Genomic DNA, 24,936 nt, shown 5'->3' on the forward strand with positions numbered 1-24,936 from the left:
TAATATACGAGCCATGTTTGAGATACGAGCACGGGAGTCAGTTGCCAAGTATGCCGGAGGTGTTTTATGAGAACAGCATCACTTTGTATTTTTCAACTGCTCAGATTATACTTTTGTACCGTGTTTTTGCGCGCGATTTTCAGTGCAGAATTATGTGAATTAAAAGTACTGTGCGTAGACAGAAAGTTCGCCAGTAAAATAAAAGATGAAATGCAAAGAAAAAGCAAATGATAGCAATTATTAAACGGAAAATTATAGAAAAAAATGCGAAATGTGTATGCATGATTGAGCTAGTTCAGCAATATGACAGAAATACATCCACAATTATCAAACAGAAGGATTATATTCAGGGCATTTATTTAGTTCGAAAAAGGACCAACTATAGTTTCTAAACGGCGCAGCTATCTTCACGACCGCTGATGGAGAGACTGCTCAGGCATTGGATAAAAGATCAACAATTGGCCGGTGACAGCGTAACTGAACGACGCTATGTGAAAAGGCCGGTACTATCTATCAAAACTATAAACATTCGTACAAGTTGGCTAGTGGTCGTACATTAACCGTTTGTGACGACACATATGTTCGTCCTGATCGCCACATGTTGAATGGGCGACAAAGGCAAACGTCCTTAGATAGGTTTATCTTAAAACGGCCGGCTAGTCGTGAAAGCGAAACAAAGGAAAAATTAGCTAACTAGCGAGAAACTTGAAACCATGAACGCCGAAGAAATTTTAGTCACGTTAAGTTAAAAATGAACGTTTGCTTTTAGGTTTGCTTCTAAGTTTGTCTTTTAAGACTTTGATAAAATCCAAATTTATCAAAGTCAACTGTTGTAATGAAGGATAACTCTCTATAACTCCCTAGGATATCTCCCTCTCTGGCAAATGCTAGCGTTAGCTGCTATTGTATGTATTTAATTTTACATTTAAATTAATCACATTTTCTTGCATTATTTTTATTTGTTGCTTTTTAAAAACTTGTGGTAAGTTAGGACAATAACCAACATGTTCTTTCTGTTACGATATCTTGTTTTGAGTGTTTTATTTGCATTTTTTAGAGTATAGAAACCAATCAATATGTATTTAATTGTTCTATATAGAAATAAATTGCACCAACATGCGAGCGAATTGACATACGAGCTTAGTCTCGGAACGCATTAAGCTCGTAAGTTGAAGTATGACTGTAGTAGTTTACATGTACTTACTTCTACTAGTAGTTTATATGCACTTACTTCTACTAGTAGTCTATATGCACTTACTTCTAATAGTAGTCTATATGCACTTACTTCTAGTAGTAGTCTATATGCACTTACTTCTAATAGTAGTTTACATGCACTTACTGCTAGTAGTAATTTGTATGTACTTACTTTTACTAGTAGTTTATATGTACTTACTTTTACTGGTAGTTCGTATGTACATATTTTGCTTGATAGTGAATCTTTTTTGCAAGGCATGGCGTGCATTTAGCTTTTGCCTTATTTGCTTTATTCCATTGCACGAAACGCATACCCTCTTCATAGTTTTACGCTATGCGCATTCTATATTACATACTCTGTCACCCGAAACATTGGTTTCTTATGACACGATACATTCCTAGCAGGTAAATTCTAATTATAGCAGCATCATGAACTTATGGATCATTCAATTTCCTTTTCCTTTCCAATTTTCCTTTCTATAAATAGTTGCACGTACCCTAGCAGACTAGTGTCCCGTGCCGGGTGTGCTTATAAAGCACTGAGATGAGTAGCTTGAGATGAGTAGCCGCACACAATTATTTTGAACTCTCCGGAAAACAGTTGATTAGCGCAGGTGTTAGAGTTTCAGGCTGCCAAACCAGATGGCATGAGTTTGAATCTCGTACCAAGCAATGTTTTATCTCATCTTCAAACCTCGGCTTTGGACTGACAGGACGAACGGACACCGTCCTTATTGTAATAAAGATTGAATTGCTCAACTTTTTCCGGATTAAGTTTATTTTGCTAAACGCTGTGGAACTCATCAACATAAATGTGTTTCATTCTCATTTCTTACAATGTCTGTTTTAGGAAATCCTGGCCTAGGATTATCTTTGAGTCTAGATGACTTTGGGTGTGAGGCGAAACCACCGGAATGGCTTCCAAAAGATCGATGGGAGAACGTGATGGCGATCTCAGTTCTTCCTGGACCACTCGACAACCTCTGCGTACGCATTGCAGAAAATCCAGAAGCATGGCATAAGTGGTATCTTAGTGACACCCCAGAGAGACAGATGGTGTCGCAGACCATTGATGGAGGAGATGACAACACTGTGTCATCTGACAACAAGGGTAAGTGTCTGAGCTTTTAACCCCAACTATTATATACTCTCATGGTTTAGATAAAGTTAGCGACATTAGAGGGAAATCGTTGCAAGATTTTAACAGGTTTCACAGCTTCTTTGCCAAATTTCATTCAATGTTTTATTAAATTTCTATTTAGCACCTATGCATTTACAGAACATAAATATGTAGCATTTTTCACTTTTTGTAGCAATTTTTGATATGTGGTACGTGCAGATAAACTTGAAGAAATAGTAGTTACAACATCTACACTAACTTTTTTGAAAATTTGTTTTGGATATTCGAAAGTTTATTTTTTTAAATTCAGTGAAAATGTTATGTAAAGGTTGCCTACAATGTTATTTATTCTGCGTATTTAAAAGTTTGTATCTTCACTGTCTCATTTCTCATGCTTACATTTGTGTGATTTTATACGTCATATCAGGTGAATCCTGGTTCCCATATCGAATGCAAGACCACAGCAGTAATCTCACACAGCGAAACACTTGCGACCTGAGCTATGTTCACATAAAGCCGCATCGTTGGAGATTGCATAAAAATAGCCTCTAGTCATGCCATCTCGAAAGTGCATACCTTCCCCTGTACAGTGCATTTTGGGAAGGTTTTGCCTGCTGCTCTTCGCGAAAGTTGAACAGCGCTGAACTCTTGCATTGACCCCTGGCAACTACCGGCAGCACTCGACGCGTAGGTTCACATTTTACAACTGATAGCCTGCGCTGCTGTCGCCGGTGCTTGCGGCGTATATGGTAACCAGGCTTTAGTTAGAACAGTGAGGCACCCTTTACAGCAACACCCAGGGAGTTGAAAGGCTTAAAGTATGTAATCCTTTATGTAATTGTATTTTTAGGCTGGTCTTTTTTTCGCTTGATATTGAATTAATAAAAAAAACAGCATTGCAATATTTCACTTTAGATAATCTTTGGTTTTTGCTCTATTACCCGAGAAAACTCGGCTGCATAGTTTTGTTTTTTCCTATTTTCGGTTTTAATAAGGTCACAAAATTTGGCCACTTCGTGCGTAATGTGTTTTCAGTATAACCCCAAAGTTTCAAGTTGATTGGACCAATAACTTTTGAAATGTCGCCAAAATATTGAGAGCAATTCAAACTAGTTTGGAAATAAAAAATGGCCGCTAACGTGACATTAGTCTCTAATGACACTAGGCTCCAAAATAGATAAAGCTAGAAAGCTAGATAGCTAGAAAGTTAGAAAGCTAGATAGCTAGAAAGTTAGAAACTAGATGTTTTTCTACTTTTTGGAAACATACATAAATCTATCAGATTCGTTGTACTGCAATCATGTATCTTCAACTACCTCTAAAACAACACTTCGTTGGAAGATTGTGAAATAAGGAAAATTCACTCTGGTTGGTTTCTGTTTCATTCATTGTTTTCCACAAACTTGAAACTTCAAAGTGATATTTAATTCTAAAAAAATTGTGCTATCCTAAGTGCTTTCACAGTTTATGAAAACTCTGTAATACTGTCTAGGATCAGGGGACGTACTTGTGTATACAAGACTAGTCTCAACGTGTTAAGTTAAAAGTTGTTTGACGCCTTAGAACTGGAAAGGATTGAAGCATTTTTGCCTTGGGAAAAAATGATTATATAGCATAGAGATAGAGAGGCTCCATAGCATTAGCAAACATTTCTTACACGCTTGGCATCGCTCCTTTTCACTAACATTTCACTCATCATAGAGGACAAAGCGGAGGAAGAAGAGGCAACTCCAAAAGAAAAACCCACTGAGAAAGAGAACCCTGAAATGTCCGACTTTCACAAGCTGCTTGTGCTGCGAATGATGAGGCCTGACCGACTGCACTATGCTCTGAGTGACTACGTGTCTAAGCACATGCCCGCTGACCTATCAGAACCCCTGCTATACGACAGCATGAAGAGCTACATCAGCTCACACAACCTCGCAACAATGATAGTTCTACCATCACCTACTACCTGCGTGCACTCGACAGCAAGGATTGATCTCGATATAGCGAGCAAACTTGCCAAAGCTGCTCAGGTAGGCCATATTATGGAGACAAGGATTTTGCGGCTGTAGCCTGAATTCTGCGTTCTGAGTTCTTCACAGATGCAATGCCCCCATCTTGTTAAAGTCTAATACTTTTTAGCCAAAGTTAGTCATGCACTCTATACTCGCTGGCAAACAATAAAACTTTTATAATTTGACTCATTCAAAATCACCGTGATAATATCAATCAGTATATGCGCTATAATACAAGACAATAATTTTCAGTAGAGCTTATTGTCTGAGCACTGCATGGGATCATCAGGTTGATTCTGTGTATAACTTTTGATCAAGCCGTAACAATATATACCATGAATTAAAGCCCATAGTTCCAAAAAATTGTCTGACACACAAGTTACAGGTGCAATTAGAATTCTCACAGTTCTACTCATCAACAAGGTACTTCCTAGTTACTAGGAAGTTAATATGCAAATAAAATGGTTGGCAGTGCCTACTTTACAACCTTTGTTTTAAGTTGTTATTTTGAGCTGAGTTATAATACATTAATTCTTTTTGTAAAAACATTAATTTTTGAGCTCCAAAGCAAATGAAGATTTTAATTTAATCGGTCAAAAATTCTACTTCTCATAAGCATACTATCTCAAAATATGTAATTGCTTGTTCAGAGTTGATTCGGCTTCCGCCGGTCACATATATTAAATTGCTTCACGTTCCCATGTTATTACAATCAACCATTTTCAAGTATTAATATGTTTAGTATTGTGATATTGTCTTGGTATAATTATTATTTGATGATTTAAAGTGCTGTTTATTACTTTGTCTTGTAGTCTCGGAATGTTGAGTTCACACACATCACTATGGGCGCCGGTTGCCTTTCTAGACTCGACAACCTGCTCGATGCTGCTACCAAATCTGAGACAGACAATTGGGTTCTTATTGACAAGTTGCATTTAGCTCCAGACGCTGTGCTCAAGGTTATCAAAAAACGTCTGCAAGCTGTCGTGAGGACCAAAGGTAAGCGCGTGTGCGTCTCCTAGGAATTATTTTGGTAAACCTAACGGTAGAGTGTTGTTTTCAGTAGATGTGTCAGTTCTATATCCTGAAATAGATGTTCCATATTTTTTCATCCTAAAAACTATGACTTTTGTAACACATTAGCTATGATTCTTGAACTGTTTATAACTGTAACTGTTTTTGTAACTGACTTTCAAATGTCAGTGTTTTATGTTATATGTTTATGTTATCAATGAGGTAATGTGATGTTCTAATGAATTTCTCTCACGGATATCTAAACTCTTGTGTTTGCACATAATACTTGAGAAGTTGAGATGAGCTCTATTTGAATTTCCCTGGAAGCGTCCCGGCCTTTGTCAGTTGCCGTGTACACTAAATAGCCTAGGTTGTAAGAAGCGCTGATAACTACCAGTATGTGACGAGTACCTATCACCCCGCAGCAGATATAGAGTTATGCTTCATTAAAGCAGTAGTATTAGTAGCAGTAATACTAAATATTATATCTGGGCTTTGTTCCAGGATCTCAGTTTTACAAAACTGTATCTTTACCCCCACCCGATGTAAACTGTGTAGAATTATTCATGTTTATTCAGTTTGTGTATCTGATCATTTGTGGTTTTCTTATGAGCTCCTCTTGTTCTTGTATCTGCAGTTCTACCCACAATTCACGACTGGGACTACATCAAAGGTAACAAGGCTGCTATGCATGCACAGTTTGCGTCATAATAACAAGCTTTCACTTCGAGTGAAAGCTTGCTGTGAGTGTGTGCTTGTGAATTGAGACTGGAGCTGATCTGTTGACCAAAATGTTGGCCTGTTGCCAGCAGGTTTCAAATTATGTAGTTCATAGACTAGTTGGTAGTTGTCATCTTTTGCCAAATATAGCGGGTACATTTTTTCTCGCTAGAAATTAGTTTAGAATGTTCACTTCCTACTCTTTGGCTTGTTGCACACCAACTATAATTAAACTCACCGCTCTTTTAAAACTGTTTGGAGTTATGTTCTTTATTTTAATATTCTGTATCAGCAGCCACTTGCATGGTCGCTGATTGAATGCGTAGTTCAGAGATAGAATCTCCCTCTTGCTGCCAGAAAGTGAATTCAACTTTTTGTTCCATCACCCTGACTAATGCAATGTCTATGTCTTCTCTAAGTAATTAACTGACAGTTTTCTGGTCTAAAAGCTAGGTTGCCATCATAGAACGCAAATAACGCACCAAAGGTTTGCCTGCAAACCATGTTTCAGCAGGGCAAGAAAGCTTTATTGTGGGTCACGCTAATGTGGATCTGACAGCTAATGTATGATCCAAAAATCATACATTTCAGTCATTGCATATCTTTCACCTGTGACTTGAAACAGTAACGCTGGAACCATCCTGACTCCATTTTTATAATTTGCCAATTGCCAATTTAAATAATATTGAAAGTTGCAAATTAAATAGTGCCGATATTTGAGCTAGTGCATTTAGCCTCAGGTTTTCGAATCTGTGACCAGTGTGCGGGCTTCTCTAGCGGCTTGAATCATGCTTGTTATACCCTCGGCATTCTTCAGCACTTTCTTTACGGTCATCATAAAGAGCTGTTCATGTGAGAGCAGCTCATAAGGCAGTTCTACCTTAGGCTTACGGTACTGAAACCACATAAGAACTACTGAGGCACCTTGAACACATACCTTAATTGCCACAAGTTGTCAGATCACACAAAGCCACTTTAATGTGGGCTTTTTACCTTCATCAACAGTGACAGATATTTGTTTACCGTTTCCATTATAGACCATTTAAATGAAATGGCCATAATAGCATTGACATTTCAAATGCTATTATGACCAAGTATTTAGATCCTTAAAATAAAACTGATACGAATTTCTAACAGTTCCCATGTACGAATATAATATACATGTCCTTCTTATTAAGATGGGAATGGGACCACTCTGAAGGTGTCAGGTTGAACTTCCTCTTTTCTATGTAAACGTTTATGGCCCAATGAAAATGGTCAAACGGTGCATAATTGTTATATTTTACTACTTCCTACAGATCGGTATAAGATCTGTAGGAAGTAGTAAGATCTTTTAACCAAAGTCTTCACTTTTTATGAAATTTTTACAAATAAAATATTTGCGCCATAAGATTTAATTGACTGCATGTTTAATCTATTTAAGAGAGAGAACATAAAATCCTGAAATTCCTGAAATAGAAATAATTCTTTGAATCGATAAAAGGTGTGAGGTTGGCTTGAACTCATGTAGTTTTATGACTGATGGCTAAACATTTCTTCTAAGTAGATTTAGCCAACATGCAGCTACTACCTTAGCTTCGTATTGATGTTTTACTCAAAGATGGAAAGTTTTATAAATTTTTCCAGTAGCCACCGGACATGACTACTCCGCTCGTCTGGCGGCAAAGGGTCATGCGGTGCTCACATCAATTGACTTTTGGCTTTGCCTACTCTCCATAATAATAAGGAACAATACTTTGTGTTGTTTTACCGACTGATACGTTTCTTGGATACGATAACTCTAGGATAACTTGAACTCTTGCCAAATTTAGAATAAGGCCAAGCCATTGTCCTTCTTCAGTTGATGAGTCATTTTGTGTTTGAATTTCAACACAACTTCTAGTGTGTATTAGGGAATTGCAAACAGTTCAACACAAAGACAACAATAGAGAACGCTACAATTAGAATGAATGGAATAAGACTGCTATCACATGTTTACAGTTTTTCTCGGTGTTGAATAATGTTATGGAAACTTGTGGAAGTTTCCTATTGTTGTTGAATGACTACTTAGGGAAATTTTATAATGTTGTTTTTCTTTCCATAGATACGGATGAGACAGCTCCACAGCTAATCATATGGATGACAGCGGAGCCTAGCGATAGATTACCCACAAGCCTCCTCGAGAGTGTCCTATCGATCTCGTGGCATTTCATCACAGATGACTTCTTTGGTGCAGGAGAGCGTAAAGTTACTTCTGCTCCACTGGCTTGCCTTACTGATGCACTGATTAGGGGTAGGAGAAATGTTATGATTGTGGTCAGCTGACTCAAAGTCTGCTGACTCAAACACACGCTGATTTTTCTCTCTGTCCCCACATTTTAAGTGTAGATATTTATTTCAATGTCTGGATGCAATAAAACAACGTTTTAAATATACATTATATATTTATATAAATATATAATATATAAATATATAAATATACATTATATATTTATATAAAAATCTGCCAGAGCAGATTTTTTTATATAAAAATGATTTCATTACCAAAATGTCAATTACCGAAACTAAAACATACAAATTATTAGTTTGTTGGGAAAGTTTCTATAATAGCATTCTGGTACGCTTGCCAGTTCAGTGCACTTTGAGAGATGGTTATGAGTAATTGGTATGATTGTCCCAAGAAGTGGCATGTTACTGAGTAGTGTAGTGGTAATGTGCTCGCCTGTTAATCTAACACCTTGGGTTCAATTCTGATGCAAAGCAATCTTTTTCCTAACACTCTTAGCGTGGTTTTAGACAGGTGGATGTGGTTCGTATTATAGTAAAAATTTGAGAAAACACAACTCTCTGTTTAAAAGAAAAATATTTCCTTGATTTCGTGTCATTTTATGGTATGTAAATATTTCAAGCTTTTGCATCATTTTATTTGTCACAATTTGTTTTATTTTGGTGCAAAATGCATTTAGTTTGCACTTGCTGTTATTATTTTATTCCTTCTAGGAATCGTCATTTCGCTGAGCCTTGTAAGTGAGGAAATGTGGGCCAAGGTTGACAAGGAAAAACAGTCTATTAAAGTTCTGTGCTTTGCAATTGGCCTCGTTCATGGATTCATCTCTACTAGACAGATAGTAGGCACTGCTGGTACGTCTACTCTATGAGGAAATAATTGTCATGGTTATTTGAGAAATCAGCTTTAACATTAACTTGCACAAAATTTTAGTAGATTTTATCAGAAAATATTGATATCTCTCTGTCATTTGTAATTTTTTTATGTTTGAGGTGATCTGATCACATTGAACAAAACCTGATCGCGGTTGACACGCTCAGATCAAGTGAAAGTGCGATCATGACATCTATAGTTGCAAACAGGTTGACAGAAGAGATGCAGAACGCTGCAACCTGAATACAATAGCCGATATCTACTATAGCAACGGTAGCGACTAGTGACATCATTTCGCACAAATTTTTTTCTGAGCATTTAAATTACAACCAAGTTTGTCAATTTTAATCTAGAAACATCCTGACAGTCAGATCACTTCAGACATCAAAAAAATTGCAAATGATAGAAAAATATCAATACTTTCTTATAAAATCTACCAAAATTTTGTGTAAGTTGCTCTTCGAGTAAATAACTTACTCCCGATTTTTACACCGTAGCAATGATAAGTCTAAACTTCTGAACCGTTTGGGTAAATAAGATAACTCCAAACTGATGCCATTCTTTAGAATAGTGTGCAATCCAAAATATAACAGCACACTCATACAGGCTCACGTTTTGTTATGCCTGTATGGGTACTTCCTATCTTGCTTCAAATGTTCATTACCTAATCTTGCAAGTAGAACGTATTTATTAGCTCCTAGTAGCTTACAAGGAACTACTTTCAATGAAATCTATATGTTCACCTAAGCTCGGCTCTACTGCTTATTCTTTGAATGTTATATTCTGCCATAGGAGACAACATATGTTTGTCACAAGTGTAAGGGAGACAATTTCTATATCTTCAGTTTCCTTTTTTGTTCACACGTAGTTGTTGCAATGTGTTTTTTCATTTATCATTGTTTCATTGTCATTACTAAGACATGGCAATGACTGTTGTTTCGGTGTGTACAGGTCTTTCCCAGTGGTATCCTTTCTCATCGGTACAAATGATGGAAGCAGTACAAGTTGCGATCTCGCCGATGTTTTCCGACCTCAAGGAAGAGCTAATGCTTGAGAACAAAATCAACTTTTTGTCGGAGAATGTCTTCGGTCCTTTAATGGCATCAGAAGAAGACCGAACTCTCGTCACTAGTTTTTCGAATATGATTCTACGAAGTGTGGTCTTCAACACTATCGGAACGTTGACATTCGGCGGTTACGACATCCCGCTTCCTCCTCCCAATGTCGGTAAGTTTTTAAAACTTTGCTTTCTAAGTGATCTTTTGTTATACTTCACTGGCCAAGTGGGTAAAATGAATTTTTTTTAACTTTATTTTTGGCTGAAACCCAACTTATTTGGGTTTTGTGATTTGCTTTCTCACTATAGAGCTTCCTTTTCATGATCATTCTAAAGTACATCTTATCTCCTTTTTATTGTAATTTCATGATTCATGATTCATCGTATCATAGGCATAGTTATCATTCTGATCTACCTCTGTATCAGTTTAGGCGTTAACAAAGGCACCAGTACCAGGTTTTCATAGCCAGTGCAACCGGCTGCTGCAGTTTAGTTGTTCTCAATGATGAAATGTAACGACTTCGATTTTGCTTTATCTTGAAGTAGCCTTTGGTGTTCACATATGCAACTTCCTCATCTCGTAACACGAATCCAAACTATTAATTGCGATTTAGTTAGTTGAACTGATGACTGTTCTACACATAAAAGTGAGAGCCTGTACGAGTTTTGAATTACGGCCAACGCGCAATGAAAGCTCATTTTGGCTGTTGCAACACGAATACATGAAAAATACTTAAAAATGGCAGTCTGAGGCATTGGAGCAATTTTTCCCTTTTGTTTAATTGTTTGCTTAGCAATGGTTTTTTTTCTCAGAAAATAAACTAGATCATGAAAACTTATTGCAGCTGACGGCAATGCTGTCAGTTCATGTCTCATCAGCATTAGGGTTTCTACGTTTCTAGTTCATTCTGGTCACTACCTAACAAGTTATGTAGAAGGATCCATAGCACCTGACTCTGGTTTTCATGCTCAACCAGATCTAATGTCATCGTTGAACATAGTTCAACCAATTGTTTACTTCTTTAATGTATATTTTCGATCACCAAAATCAGAGTGACAATGTCATCACGAATGATCTCGTGCATTTGGTAGCAAGATGCTTTTTGGTTGGATAGTGTATATACTGAACAGCAGATAGTCCTATTATGGAGAATTTAGGAGATGTTGTTAAAAAAGATCGTCCACAGTGGATTGGAATGTGAATTATGTTTAGAGCTTAAGTTGTACTTTGAAGCTTGTCCAATTGCGTAAGGAATAGACCGGCTGTGTTTGTGTTTTATTGGAAAAAAGCGTTAATGACCCAACACATGCCTTTGATCTCCAGGTTTAAGGTCAAGTGCTTTGTATTGGTCAAGTGTGTATTATCACAACAGTTTTTTTATGGAATAACAATGGTAGTAATACTGTAATCTTGATATCGTGTACATTCACCCGCCGCAGTAGCTTATCAAAAGTTGAGATTTGGATATTCTATCTTTCACATTGCATTGAACGTAACAGTAGAAAGTAGAGTTGGATATACAATTATTATAAATATTTATATACATATATACACATATATATACAAAATACAAGTTTAAACAAAAACTAAACAATGAATAAAAAAGACTGTTTTGAACATGTGTATTGCACAAGCCATAAAAACTGTGGCGATTAAATATTTAGTTCCATCACTTGTACAAACAGTAGTCTAACAGTGTCATAATACTAGGAATAGGTAGAGTATTCTTTGAGAGATTAGATAAAGCTTGCTCGGCAACAGGAAGCGATCTTAAATTGTGTTGATCATCTCTCTGTAGGAGCGAGCATATAAGCATAAGTCAGCTGCCATATAGGTTTTTCTTACTCCATTCAGACCTCAGATGGAATTTTTCCTGGTAATCATAAAGAGCTTTTGTTAATCGATTAGACGGGATTATGTCATAATCTTACTATTGTGTACACACAACAGCACTAGTTGAACGTTGTTTACTCTGCTAATTAGGTTATGGAAACTGCGAGTCGTGATGGAAAATTTTGCTGCCGTGGAAAATCAGAAATGCAACAGAATAACAAACGTTTGCATGATCTGTGACCGTGGCAAGACTTTTGTTCAAAACAGAGGCAGCTCATTCAAAAACATTACATCAAATATCGTCAGATATGTTCATTCATATTTAAATCGACTTTCTGTTAATTGAACCATTTTGTAATGAAAGTTCTTTCATTCCTTGCATTTGCCATTTGCCATTTGCCATTTGCCAATGGTAAACAGTAAAATATTGTTTTTTTATGGATTTGATGATTTAAAAGGGAAAAGATGAAATGGTAAGAATATGGAATGAAACAAAATAACCAAACCTATCTCTTCATTTTTTTCCAAATGTTCTGCATAGCAGAAAATAAAACTAAAGTTGTTTTGGTATCTTGGGCAACGCATTTACGAGCAAATAGCAATTTGTCAAATATCCAAAAACCTAGCTTATCTAATTCTTTTATATATTATACACATTCAAAATAGCGCAATACCTGGGTCAGCGATGGACACCAGCCGTTTCATTTATCACATCATAGTAGCTGGGAGGTGGCTTAGCTGTCGTTTCTTCCTGAGACGCTTTTGCTGATGTCGAGTTTGACGATGGTCTTCTATTACGCTCTAACATCGGCTTTCTATAGTTCGACCTTACATCAGTCCAAGCTGAAAGCACCGATCCATCTTCCAGGTCTTCTGTAGATGGAGCACTTGCTTCGGAGATCAAGGTGATCGTCGAGCTTTGGCTGTCGTTCCGAGGTCGGTGTTGTTTCTTAGAATTATACGCTGAGTCTATCAGATTGCACAGTTTGCAAGTAAAATGTAGCACAGCTCCCAGAACCACAACGCCCAGTATGCTTAAAATAGGCACGATGATGAAGAGTGTCATTCCATCTATAACTGGAACTGAGGCTTCTGTTGTTGAAAGCATTTTCGGTGCATTAGATTGTAGTCCGCTCATCTTGCTAGTTGCTGGTAAGCTGATATAATGCAGAATGATTACAACCGCATGGTTTCCGCACTTATATACAATAATAACGAGAGTCAAGGGAAACCCCCAGTCCATATTGCGCCACTCAGTACTGTATTGCCCTATTAGGAGACTCCGGAACCATCCGGAGCACTTTTCTTCTGTCAAAATTTCGGAAATTGCGAAATCGGCAGTGTATATTATAGTGGAAGTCATACGTGACACTAAAATTCACAGGCCCGTATTCTCTGAGGCGGCTGGGCAGCTGAGCAGCCCCAACCTTTTAGTGATCTTTAGCGGCTAATTACTAAGAATTTAAGTCTAAGCTCATTCACTTGGAATTTCCAACTACTAATTATTAGCGCTCTAGCGCAACGTTGCGCTCTAGCAACTAGCGATGAAGTGGAGCTCACTAATCTAGTATTGATTTTGCCGGCCACTAATGCAGTTGGCGAGAGATACATTTCTGTATTGAAGCAAATCCAAACAAGGATAAGGAACACCATGGGGCAGGCTGTCTAAATAATCTTCTAATATTACATACATGTATATATATAAAGATGTTGAAATAGATACAGAATCAGTTGTAAAAGATTTCTGCCATGGACTGTCCATGGCAGAAATCTTTTACATGATACAAAGAACTTGGCATATTTACGCAGCCTGCTGATCTCGACCTTATTCATCAGGAATGGGTCAACCTGCAGCTAGATGATACTCCAGCATCGCAATCAACACCAGCAAAGTTTTGGGATGCTATGGCATTAGAGCGTTATCCCTTACTGACGACTTTAATGAGGGCCATTCTCTGCATACCTCACAGCAATGCAGCAACAGAGCGCGTTTTTTCTATGCTTAAAAAAATACATACCGAGGCTAGGGCTGACCTATGTTCCGAAACGGTGAATGCTCTGATAGCCACCAAAATAAACTTTTCTACCTGCTGCTTTGAAACAGAGTTGAAAGCTGACCTACTCAAAAACCTTAAAAAGTCCGCCAAAACCTACAATTTAAAACATCAAGGAGCAGCAGCTACCTCATCCCAAATCAGTGCAGACTCAAATGTAGAGATGATATAGAATCCCTGTCTAACTACCAAATTCGTTTACAGTAAACTTTTGAGAGTTTTGTGTTTAAGTTATGTTCATCACCATGGATATGATACAATGTTTTTTTGCAGAACTGTAATGTACAACATTAATTTCATAAAAGTTGCCCGTGATTTGTTTTGATATTTTTGTAATTCACTTAAGCATAATTTTAGAGCTGAAATACAATGTTAACCGGCTTAGGTCCCGATTTAAAAACTTTTCCGCTAGCACGAGGCTTTAGAGGCTAATTTCTCCCTCATTTGTATAGCACCAGGTTGACAGGTCTGCATGGACACATTGACAGAAGAAGAGCTTTTTAAAAGACAAGTGTCAAGCTATAACAATCAATCTTCTATGTACACATGTACATGTATGGACGTGTTTGCAGGCCAAGTTTGTTGGTCATTGTATTCCTAGGTGGCCATAATTTAAACATAGTAAGTTTTAAGCAGGCCAAGTAATCTATTTGTTGTCTTTCCTTGGTGAATGTAATATATTATTTATACTTATTTATGTAACTAAAGCAGGTGCTCTTAAATTTAAATTTTAAAAGACAAGTGTCAAGCTATAACAATTAATCTTCTATGTACACATGTACATGTATGTATATTTATGAATATAAATGTAAATATACATATACAGTAATACTTCAACTTACGAGTGCTTCAACGTACGAGAAACTTGAGATACGAGTCAGCTTTTAAGCAAGTTTTAGCATTAACATACGAGCCATGTTTGAGATACGAGCACGTGAGTCAGTTGCCAAGTAGGCCGGAGGTGTTTTATAAGAACAGCATCACTCTGTATTTTCCAACTGCTCAGGTTATAATTTTGTACTGTGGTTTTCTTGCGCACGATTTTCAGTGCAGAATTATGTGAATTAAATGTACTGTACGTAGACCGAAAGTTTGCCAGTAAAATGAAAGATGAAATGCAAAGAAAAAGCAAATGATAACAATTTATATTAAACGGAAAACTATTGAAAAATATGCGAAATGGGAATGCGTGATTGAGCTAGCTCAGCAATATGACAGAAATACATCCACAATTATCAAACAGAAGGATTATATTCAGGGCATTTATTTAGTTCGCAAAAAGACTAACTATAGTTTCTAAACGGCGCAGCGATCTTCACGATTGTTGACGGAGAGACTGCTCAGGCATTGGATAAAAGATAGACAATTGGCCGGTGACAGCGTAACTGACCGATGCTATGTAAAAAGGCCGGTGCTATCTATCAAAATTATTAACATTCGGACAAGTTGGCTAGTGGTCGTACCATTAACCGTTTGTGACGACACCTGTGTTCGTCCCAATCGCAACATGTTAAAAGGGGTGACAAAGGCAAACGTCCTTAGATCTTAAAACGGCCGGTTAGTCGGGAAGGCGAAACGAAGGAAAAATTAGCTAACCAGCGAGAAACTTCAAACTATGAACGTCGAAGAAATTTTAATTACGTTACGTTAAAATTGAAAGTTTGCTTTTAGTTTGTTTCTAAGTTTGTTTTTTAAAACTTTAATAAAATTCAAATTTATCAAAGTCAACTGTTGTAATGAAAGATAACTCTCTATAACTCCCTAGGATATCTCCCTCTCTGGCAAATGCTAGCGTTAGCTGCTATTGTATGTATTTAATTTTACATTTTAATTTAACACATTTCCTCGCATTATTTTTTATTTGTTGCTTGTGGTAAGTTAGGACAATAACCAACACGTTCTTTCTGTTACAATATCTTGTTTTGAGTGTTTTATTTGCATTTTTAGAGTATGGAAACCAATCAATACATATTTAATTGTTCTATATATAAATAAATTGCACCAACATGCGAGTAAATTGACATACGAGCTCAGTCTCGGAACGCATTAAGCTCGTAAGTCGAAGTATGACTGTACATGGTTACAATTCAAACTACATGTATGTAACTCTGTAGCAAGCTCTCTTTGCAAGACATGAAATGACTCACCTTGGCACGACCTGGATAACCATCTTAAATAGTACAAGATACACTTTAAAACGCTTTAATGTTGCTTCTAATTCTCAAAATTTTCTCGGGGGAGGGCCCCCGAACCCCCTTCTCTGGGAGGGCGCTTCAGCTCCCCTCCCAGACCCTCCCCGCACGACCAGTCGGGCCGTCCGCAACTACTAATTGAAAGTCTCCTGACCACTTTTTCTTTGGACAATACAGCCCTGGCGCCACTGTATATTGCCTCGCCTTTGATGAAATCGATGAAGCTCGTTGGACGAGGCCATCCAGTCTTGCTACTATGCAATCTGGCTGCACGCATTGATGGCACCAGCGAAGATAGCTTCTAGCTTCCACAAAACAAAGGCAGCTCTCATTCTTGCATCATCACGAAGCAAAGCCTTTTGCTATATGTTGACTTTCCGACAAATCATACCACCACTTTCAGTAAGTGCGGCAAACAGTCAGCTGACAGCTTTTCTATTCAATTATTCTAGAGGTCATTAATATCCCAAATTTTATACAAAATGACGCGTTCTAAAAATTGATAATACAAGAAGGATTAACTTATGTTGTCTGCAACTCTGTGTTCAATACTCCCCCTTTGCCCCCCTCTTCAATGCCCTTCAATGTCTTCAATGCCCCCCTTTGAACTGCATATACCTCATTGAAACACCAATTATAGAAGTTTGATTAAACTGGTTGAGCTGGGTGAACACTAGCTGATAGTCTATCAGTAGCTTTTGGCCAGTTTTTGTGACTGACAATTGGCTTCACAACCAAGCATATCGACCGACCTACAGTGATTGATAGTAAATGTTCAGATATTTTAATCATTTTGTTTTTACTTAGGCCTACTAGCTGGATCTCTTTTATTTTTCACCAGATAGTCCACAGGTTGGTGTTTAATAGGCTGGTTGTCAGGATTCAGATATTTTCACTGATCTAACGGAAGGTACGGAACATGAGCGTGTGAAGTTTGGGGGAAATCGGCCTAAAAATGCAGAAACACATGGCGTTTATGCTGACTAACAGACACACATATGACAAACTGCGGTCGATTAATATAGATTAGCGCATGCTGACTTGTTCTGCCTGAGACAATGGAAAAACACTCAGGCTGTTCAGATTGCTTGTCATAATCATGCAATCATTGCAAATTACAATTTAGCTGACTGTTCGAAACATTTTTAGCCAGCCAAAAATAAGTGTTTTGAAATCGATTGGCCGACCAAGATTTTGGCAAATCTGCATGATTATTGGCTAACATGCACTCAGCTTTAGTCTTATCTCTTCATAGCAATGGAATGATGGCAATAGCCCAAGACTACATTTAAAGCATGACACACTCATGCGAGACAGTTGCTAATCTGCCCGAGTAAACATCATCCGTATCTACGCATCATTTTTACCCATCTTCGTGCTATGATTGCATGCACTGACGAAAAGCATCGGTTGAAAACACCGATGAGTGGTCGATAGACATACAGCATGACAGCAGTTGTAGAGCATTCTGTATAACTTAAATTGTTTGGTCAAAGAATTTAATTCCCGTCGAATAGAATTAAGATCTTATATTATTTGTTTTCAACATAATTCAGGTTCACTTCTGTTTAACCGCACATTCCTTTTCCTTTGTATTCGTAGTATTGCACCAACTCTGGTGTCCCTAACTGTTCAGGTTTCATGATTGGCATTTGAACAAATGACTTCTGGTTTAACCTTTACTCAAAAAATGTCATTGCCTTCACTCAACTTGAGAAAATTTTCTATAGTTAGATCGATTGATATCTCATTTCATTTACAGAAAGAGGTAAATAAGGTAGTCATCTGTCTTTAATTTATACATATAAATCTCTAAGTCCGTCGTTCGGTGTGCCCAGCTATAGCTATCAAAATTCAGAAATGAAATATCCACTTTGTACTTGATTTGATCTCAGAACCTTCCTTTCACAAGGCGATAATCTTGCCGATTAAGCTACACGAGGCGCAATTAATTCATTAGGGGATATGAGTCATTATGTCAGTTAAAATAAGCATAGCACTCTGGGGTAGCAACATTACTAAAGCTTGCTCTCACAGCTCTTATTGGTTAAGTTTAGCAATACAGATAGTAGCTAGTAGCGTACTCAAATTATTCATTGGCAATATGCCAGGCTAATGGCAAGTGGCAGGCAACTACATTACCTGCCACTCTTTATAAGCTGTTTGTATACCGGTTCAACACCAGGCATTTGGCTAGTCATATATAATCATTTTCATCATGAATCCCAGTGGTTATCTGTCGTTTAGCGTCGCAGAAAGTTTACTAGTTCAAACTTATGCAATGATGGCGGATGATACCCTTCACTTAGGATTGTTTGTTTGCATTTACCCTAGGACACTTATATTTCGCTAGTATTTAGTTTCGTGAGTAGCACACAGAGTAAAATTTCGCTGCAACTTAATTTCGCAGCTCTGATGAGTGCGAAAATATAGTGATGTGAAAATAAATACAGTGGAACAAACAAATTAGATTCCTCAGGTCCGGTCCTCTTGTAAAAAAAGTTGTTATATTTGCGACTAGTTTGTATTTGTAACCCGCAGGTATAAATGTATGGCAGAAATCGATAATTCAACGTGATCGCTTGCTGCCATTTGTTTCTTGGACTATCAATGACGTCTCGGTCCTTTCCGTCGTGACCGATATGGTACCAATATTAGATCTCAAGTATTTATAGCAAGCGATGGCCATGGCACGTATTGAGTTCACAATATTTCAAATTTAAAAAAAATCAAATACAGTACATGTCTCATAAAAAAGAAAATAGATAACAACCAACATCACAACCAGAACTGTATAACATGGTTGGACCTGGTGAGGGTTGTTATCGTTTTTGGTTGGCAGTAAAATTCATCACTACAATAAGTATTATTTAATTGTATGACTTCACCTACCAGACTTTCATCCTCATCAGTTACAAATTCGGTGACTAAACTGATATCATCATCTTCTTCGTTTGTCTTGGCTTTTCCAAAAAAACTTGTTATCTTAATTTGCTTTGCCATGCTGCTCATTCGGTGTATTAACGAATTTACTAGAAATTTCCCAATGAGCTCCATCACACACAAAATTATCTGCATTTCTAATATCACGATTTTGTTGTGGATATCAATGAACTACAGGGCCGTATTCCCTTGGACAGCTGGCCGGCTAAGACGCCCCAACTTTTTAGGAATTTCATAGTCCAACGGCTATAGAAAGGTTTTTATCGCTGTAGAATATCACTTTATTCGAAGCCATAGATACAAACGTCAACTTTTAGTAGTTCTTAGGCGTCATTATTATCTTCATCAGCGGCAAAATATTCTTGTTAACGACTTTTATAAAGGTTTGCAAAATATCAAGTTTTAGCAAACATCTGCTTGCCCATATCCTACTTAATGAACTTGAAATAAAATCGGCAAAAATGATCTTTGTTAAAACGCTTAAAAAAAAGATGTCTTCTTTCTGAGCTTTTTAACTGCATACAAGTTTTGCCTGTTTTAATTTTAAAACGTTTTGTCAGTCACATCAGCTAAAACAAAGCAAATCTCAAAAAATAGAAAAATGTTGATACTTGCCAATAAAATTTTTTAAAACTTCACGTGAGAGGCCCGGCTGAGGCCCTGCATAAGAGAAACCTGTTGGGAGCTTACAGCACCCCCCCTTCTCCACACCCCAGATGTTCATAACTAGTCGTCTAACATTAGCCCCCCAACTTGCAACCAGTGAATACAGGCCTGTGTAGAACATAGCTATTTAATTTCGAATTTTCGCTAGTTCGTTATGATAGTTTAGTTTCGCGCATGAATTTTTCGCGTGATGATGACTCCGCGAAAACGCGAAAGTTAGATGCCGCGAATACTTAAGTGTCCTAGGGTATGCATGTTTATAGTGTGAGATACATGTCACTTGCATTGACAGTAGATAAATAATGTGACTGATGTGAACACAAATTCAGAACCTGCCTGATGAACTTCCTACTCCAGAAGTCAGTCAGTTTGACCTTGGATGTTATTTTTTTGGTCGGCTGCGCTGAATTTGAATCAGGACAGTTCATGTTGAATTATTGGATTAGGCTTAAGATGATCATAGATCCTTTGAGCGTTTTCACCTTTGTACATCGTTGCCAATATACCCTTTTATGCATCGTGTAAACTCACGCATTTACTGGATTGTCCATATGATAATCACAATCTTACAATCGTGTGATAAGTCGAATTTGTGTTGCTTGACTAATGAACAACAATTTCTCGTTAATATGTGGGGTTAATATGCAGTTACTATGCGGTTGATATATAATTAATATTGGTTAATATGTGGTAATATGTGGTTAATATGTGGTAATATGTGGTTAATATGCGGTTAATATGTGGTTAATATGCGGTTAATATGTGGTTAATATGCGGTTAATATTCGGTTAATATGTGGTTAATATGCGGGATTTAAATGACATGAAGTAGTTGTAAATAGATTTAACGTCTATCTATAAGCATTGCCATCTCTGCTTGGCAGTATTATGTCTATTTTTTTAATCTATTTTAAATAAAAACAGCTTTGACATGACATGAAAAAAGACATGAACTGCTTACTGTCATTGACTATTGCGGAGTGTTTATTCTTTGCTCTTGTATTAAAAGTGTATTATGTATCGACTTTCACCACTAGGTTCTTCACAAGATTTGCCGTAAGAAGTTTCATTTAGAAACAAACCGAGTCGACACTAGATGTCTATCACTCATTCATTGATGCTTACAAACTATGAGTAATGCATGATTTTAAAAAATAGCGCAGGCTGTATTCTAGATACAGTTTAGCTAGACTTCCCTTATTCGTCTTCAATCTTTTGTAAAAGCTAAGTCTATTGCTGAGAGAAGAATTGTAGTCAGTTTTGACAATGAAACAGTAACGAACCATTTGCAGTGAGCAGTATTTCACTTTTATTAAACATTTGATGTTTTAATCAGCTTTGTATGTTTACCTACTCCATCTCGGTACTTCTGTATAACTCTGAATGTTTACCTACTCCATCTCGGTACTTCTGTATAACTCTGTATGTTGACCTACTCCATCTCAGTACTTCTGTATAACTCTGTATGTTTACCTACTCCATCTCGGTACTTCTGTATAACTCTGTATGTTTACCTACTCCATCTCGGTACTTCTGTATAACTCTGTATGTTTACCTACTCCATCTCAGTACTTCTGTATAACTCTGCATGTTTACCTACTCCATTTAAATACTTCTGTATAACTCTGCATGTTTACCTACTCCATTTCAATACTTCTGTATAACTCTGTATGTTTACCTACTCCATCTCGGTACTTCTGTATAACTCTGCATGTTTACCTACTCCATTTCAATACTTCTGTATAACTCTGTATGTTTACCTACTCCATCTCGGTACTTCTGTATAACTCTGCATGTTTACCTACTCCATTTCAATACTTCTGTATAACTCTGTATGTTTACCTACTCCATCTCAGTACTTCTGTATAACTCTGCATGTTTACCTACTCCATTTAAATACTTCTGTATAACTCTGCATGTTTACCTACTCCATTTCAATACTTCTGTATAACTCTGTATGTTTACCTACTCCATCTCGGTACTTCTGTATAACTCTGCATGTTTACCTACTCCATTTCAATACTTCTGTATAACTCTGTATGTTTACCTACTCCATTTCAATACTTCTGTATAACTCTGTATGTTTACCTACTCCATCTCGGTACTTCTGTATAACTCTGTATGTTTACCTACTCCATCTCAGTACTTCTGTATAACTCTGTATGTTTACCTACTCCATCTCAGTACTTCTGTATAACTCTGCATGTTTACCTACTCCATTTAAATACTTCTGTATAACTCTGCATGTTTACCTACTCCATTTCAATACTTCTGTATAACTCTGTATGTTTACCTACTCCATCTCGGTACTTCTGTATAACTCTGCATGTTTACCTACTCCATTTCAATACTTCTGTATAACTCTGTATGTTTACCTACTCCATCTCGGTACTTCTGTATAACTCTGTATGTTTACCTACTCCATCTCGGTACTTCTGTATAACTTTGTATGTTTACCTACTCCATCTCAGTACTTCTGTATAACTCTGTATGTTTACCTACTCCATCTCGGTACTTCTGTATAACTTTGTATGTTTACCTACTCCATCTCGGTACTTCTGTATAACTTTGTATGTTTACCTACTCCATCTCGGTACTTCTGTATAACTTTGTATGTTTACCTACTCCATCTCAGTACTTCTGTATAACTCTGTATGTTTACCTACTCCATCTCGGTACTTCTGTATAACTTTGTATGTTTACCTACTCCATCTCGGTACTTCTGTATAACTTTGTATGTTTACCTATTCCATCTCGGTACTTCTGTATAACTCTGTATGATTACCTACTCCATCTCGGTACTTCTGTATAACTTTGTATGTTTACCTACTCTATCTCGGTACTTCTGTATAACTCTGTATGTTTACCTACTCCATCTCGGTGCTTCTGTATGCTTGTACTTGGTGTTTCTTTTGACTGAAATGTTTATACAGTCCAACTTCAACGTACGAGGTCAGTTCATTCCGATATCTTCTTTGTATGTCAAAACTGTCATATGTTGTAGCAGACGCTTTTACAAGAATGCTTTGTATTCTGTTTGATTTATTTCATGATAAGTACTTTGAGTAACTACATGCGGTGTTAAACAGGTGCATTATATATAACTAAATGAACAATTAAATTTAAAATATTCATTTCAATATAATAAATTAATAAAAAAAGTAATGTATAAAAAACATTTTTGTCACTCTGTCGTAATGCTTTGGTAAATCAGGAACTGATGATGCATAGATATAGGTGCAGGAATATGGAGCAAGTTTAACATAGACTACATGCAATTTAACTTGAAATAACTTATTTATGTCCTTGTTTTGAGATTAGATATATTGGCTATGAATTTAACCTTTTTTTATCATTTTTTTTATAAAATCACATTTTTTCCTTGATATCCATCATTCTAAAGCAATAAAGATATGAAACACTATTTAACAGTATTTGGGCATCATAGACGAAAAACAATGTGTATCTGTATTGATCCACAAAAGTTGGAAATGGAATTGGAAATTGCTTCATATGTTTATACAAATACTTGCTTAACTTTGATGACGTTTGTCGAAAAACTTTAAGTGACAGGCGACCATGAGTCAAAGTTTGACAGTATTCAAATTTAAATGATTTCAGAAGTGTAGTCTGGGACCTTTGATAGAACACTCACATTCAGCTAACATTGGAAATCGTGTCTCCGGAAATGGTTTGCCGAGTGGGATATACTTTTGTGCTTTCAAAACTAGCAGCCAATTTTATCTGGTTGAACTTACAAGCCGGTCATCAAGTGAAGGAAGAATCCTTGTCAATCATGTATAGAATTTTTCCTAGTTGCTTCATCTCTAAGGCCTGCTTTGATAAGTTCTAATCTGAAAGCAGAGTACAAGAAATTGCTGGATTATTGGAGCAAATATTGACTAAAAAATGTTAACAATTACCACTAAATATTTTTAGAAAGAAGTCATAGCCATCAACTTCCTTCTCTGGAAACAATTTTTTTGGTTTTAATGGTTTCAGGAACTTTTTTCAGATTAGGGGACTTTTGCAGGACGTAGATACATTTTAAGACTCATCTTTAGCGTGAATCAATCTATTACATGACACGCCACAAAATAAATCCTCCATCTAGCATCTTCTTGTCATATGGTTGGCTTCAGATTTAATGGGCATGTGCATATACGATGTTATACCAATGCTATTGAGTCATGGAAATGGTTGGAACAACCTTGGATTGTCCAACATTTTCCATTTTCCATAGGTATTCTATATCTCACAAGACTGCTGATAACAGTTCTCAGGAATGCTAATTAGCGGATTATTGTCATGCGAATTGTTAAGGAGCGTTTCACATGGCTGCTTGCAATCCTCGAGTGGCCATTATGTAAGACATGAGATAAAGTTTATTATTAAGGAAAGGATTGATGGGTTTTCTCGATCATTACGATGTAGCATCGTAATTTTCTCTATTTCGTTTGGCTACTAAAAATTTAGTCATACGATTGTGATTAATGTAACGAGAGCGCAATGGTATACTGGACAATTAAATATAAATAGATTGCAAGCGGTCCGGATGTTTTTTATGGGTTCATTCTTTGCTGTGGATGGTCTGGACATTCTATGTTGGTATATAAAGATGAGATGAGTTTCTTTAATTTAAATGATTTAGATCGTAGCATTGTTTTGCTGAGCCGAAGTAAACAGAATTGAATTAGTGAACTAGTATTGAGGGAGCTAATGGTCTTAACAATAATATGCTTATGGGTTATGGTTGTTTCTGAAAAGAATGCGTCAACACGGAATCAACAATATTCAGTGAAGATTAACACCATGCATTTCGAATAAGTTCGCTACATTACAAAGAGAACTAGCACACGGCCATCAGCAAAACTGCCTTACAAACTAGAGAGCGATGAGTCGTACCACTTAATTTTCCACAAGGAGAAGCACACCAGTGAGATTATTAGCTTTGTGGTTTGTGAGATTCACTATGTTTCTATGAAGCGCATGATTCACAAATTT

General features: G+C 36.9%; 1 protein-coding gene across 1 annotated transcript in view; it reads left to right on the forward strand.

Annotated features, from left to right (window-relative positions):
- LOC137399100 (uncharacterized) overlaps positions 1-24,936 on the forward strand; it is a 62,874-nt gene that overhangs the window by 6,318 nt on the left and 31,620 nt on the right. Inside the window, exons 5-10 of the mRNA XM_068085183.1 lie at positions 2,045-2,305; positions 4,016-4,332; positions 5,127-5,313; positions 8,132-8,320; positions 9,028-9,168; positions 10,139-10,414. Coding sequence (XP_067941284.1) covers positions 2,045-2,305; positions 4,016-4,332; positions 5,127-5,313; positions 8,132-8,320; positions 9,028-9,168; positions 10,139-10,414 — 1,371 coding nt within the window. The remainder of the gene's footprint in view (positions 1-2,044; positions 2,306-4,015; positions 4,333-5,126; positions 5,314-8,131; positions 8,321-9,027; positions 9,169-10,138; positions 10,415-24,936) is intronic.

This window comes from Watersipora subatra, chromosome 1 (assembly GCF_963576615.1).
Source record: "Watersipora subatra chromosome 1, tzWatSuba1.1, whole genome shotgun sequence".
In the NCBI taxonomy this organism is placed as follows: domain Eukaryota; kingdom Metazoa; phylum Bryozoa; class Gymnolaemata; order Cheilostomatida; family Watersiporidae; genus Watersipora; species Watersipora subatra.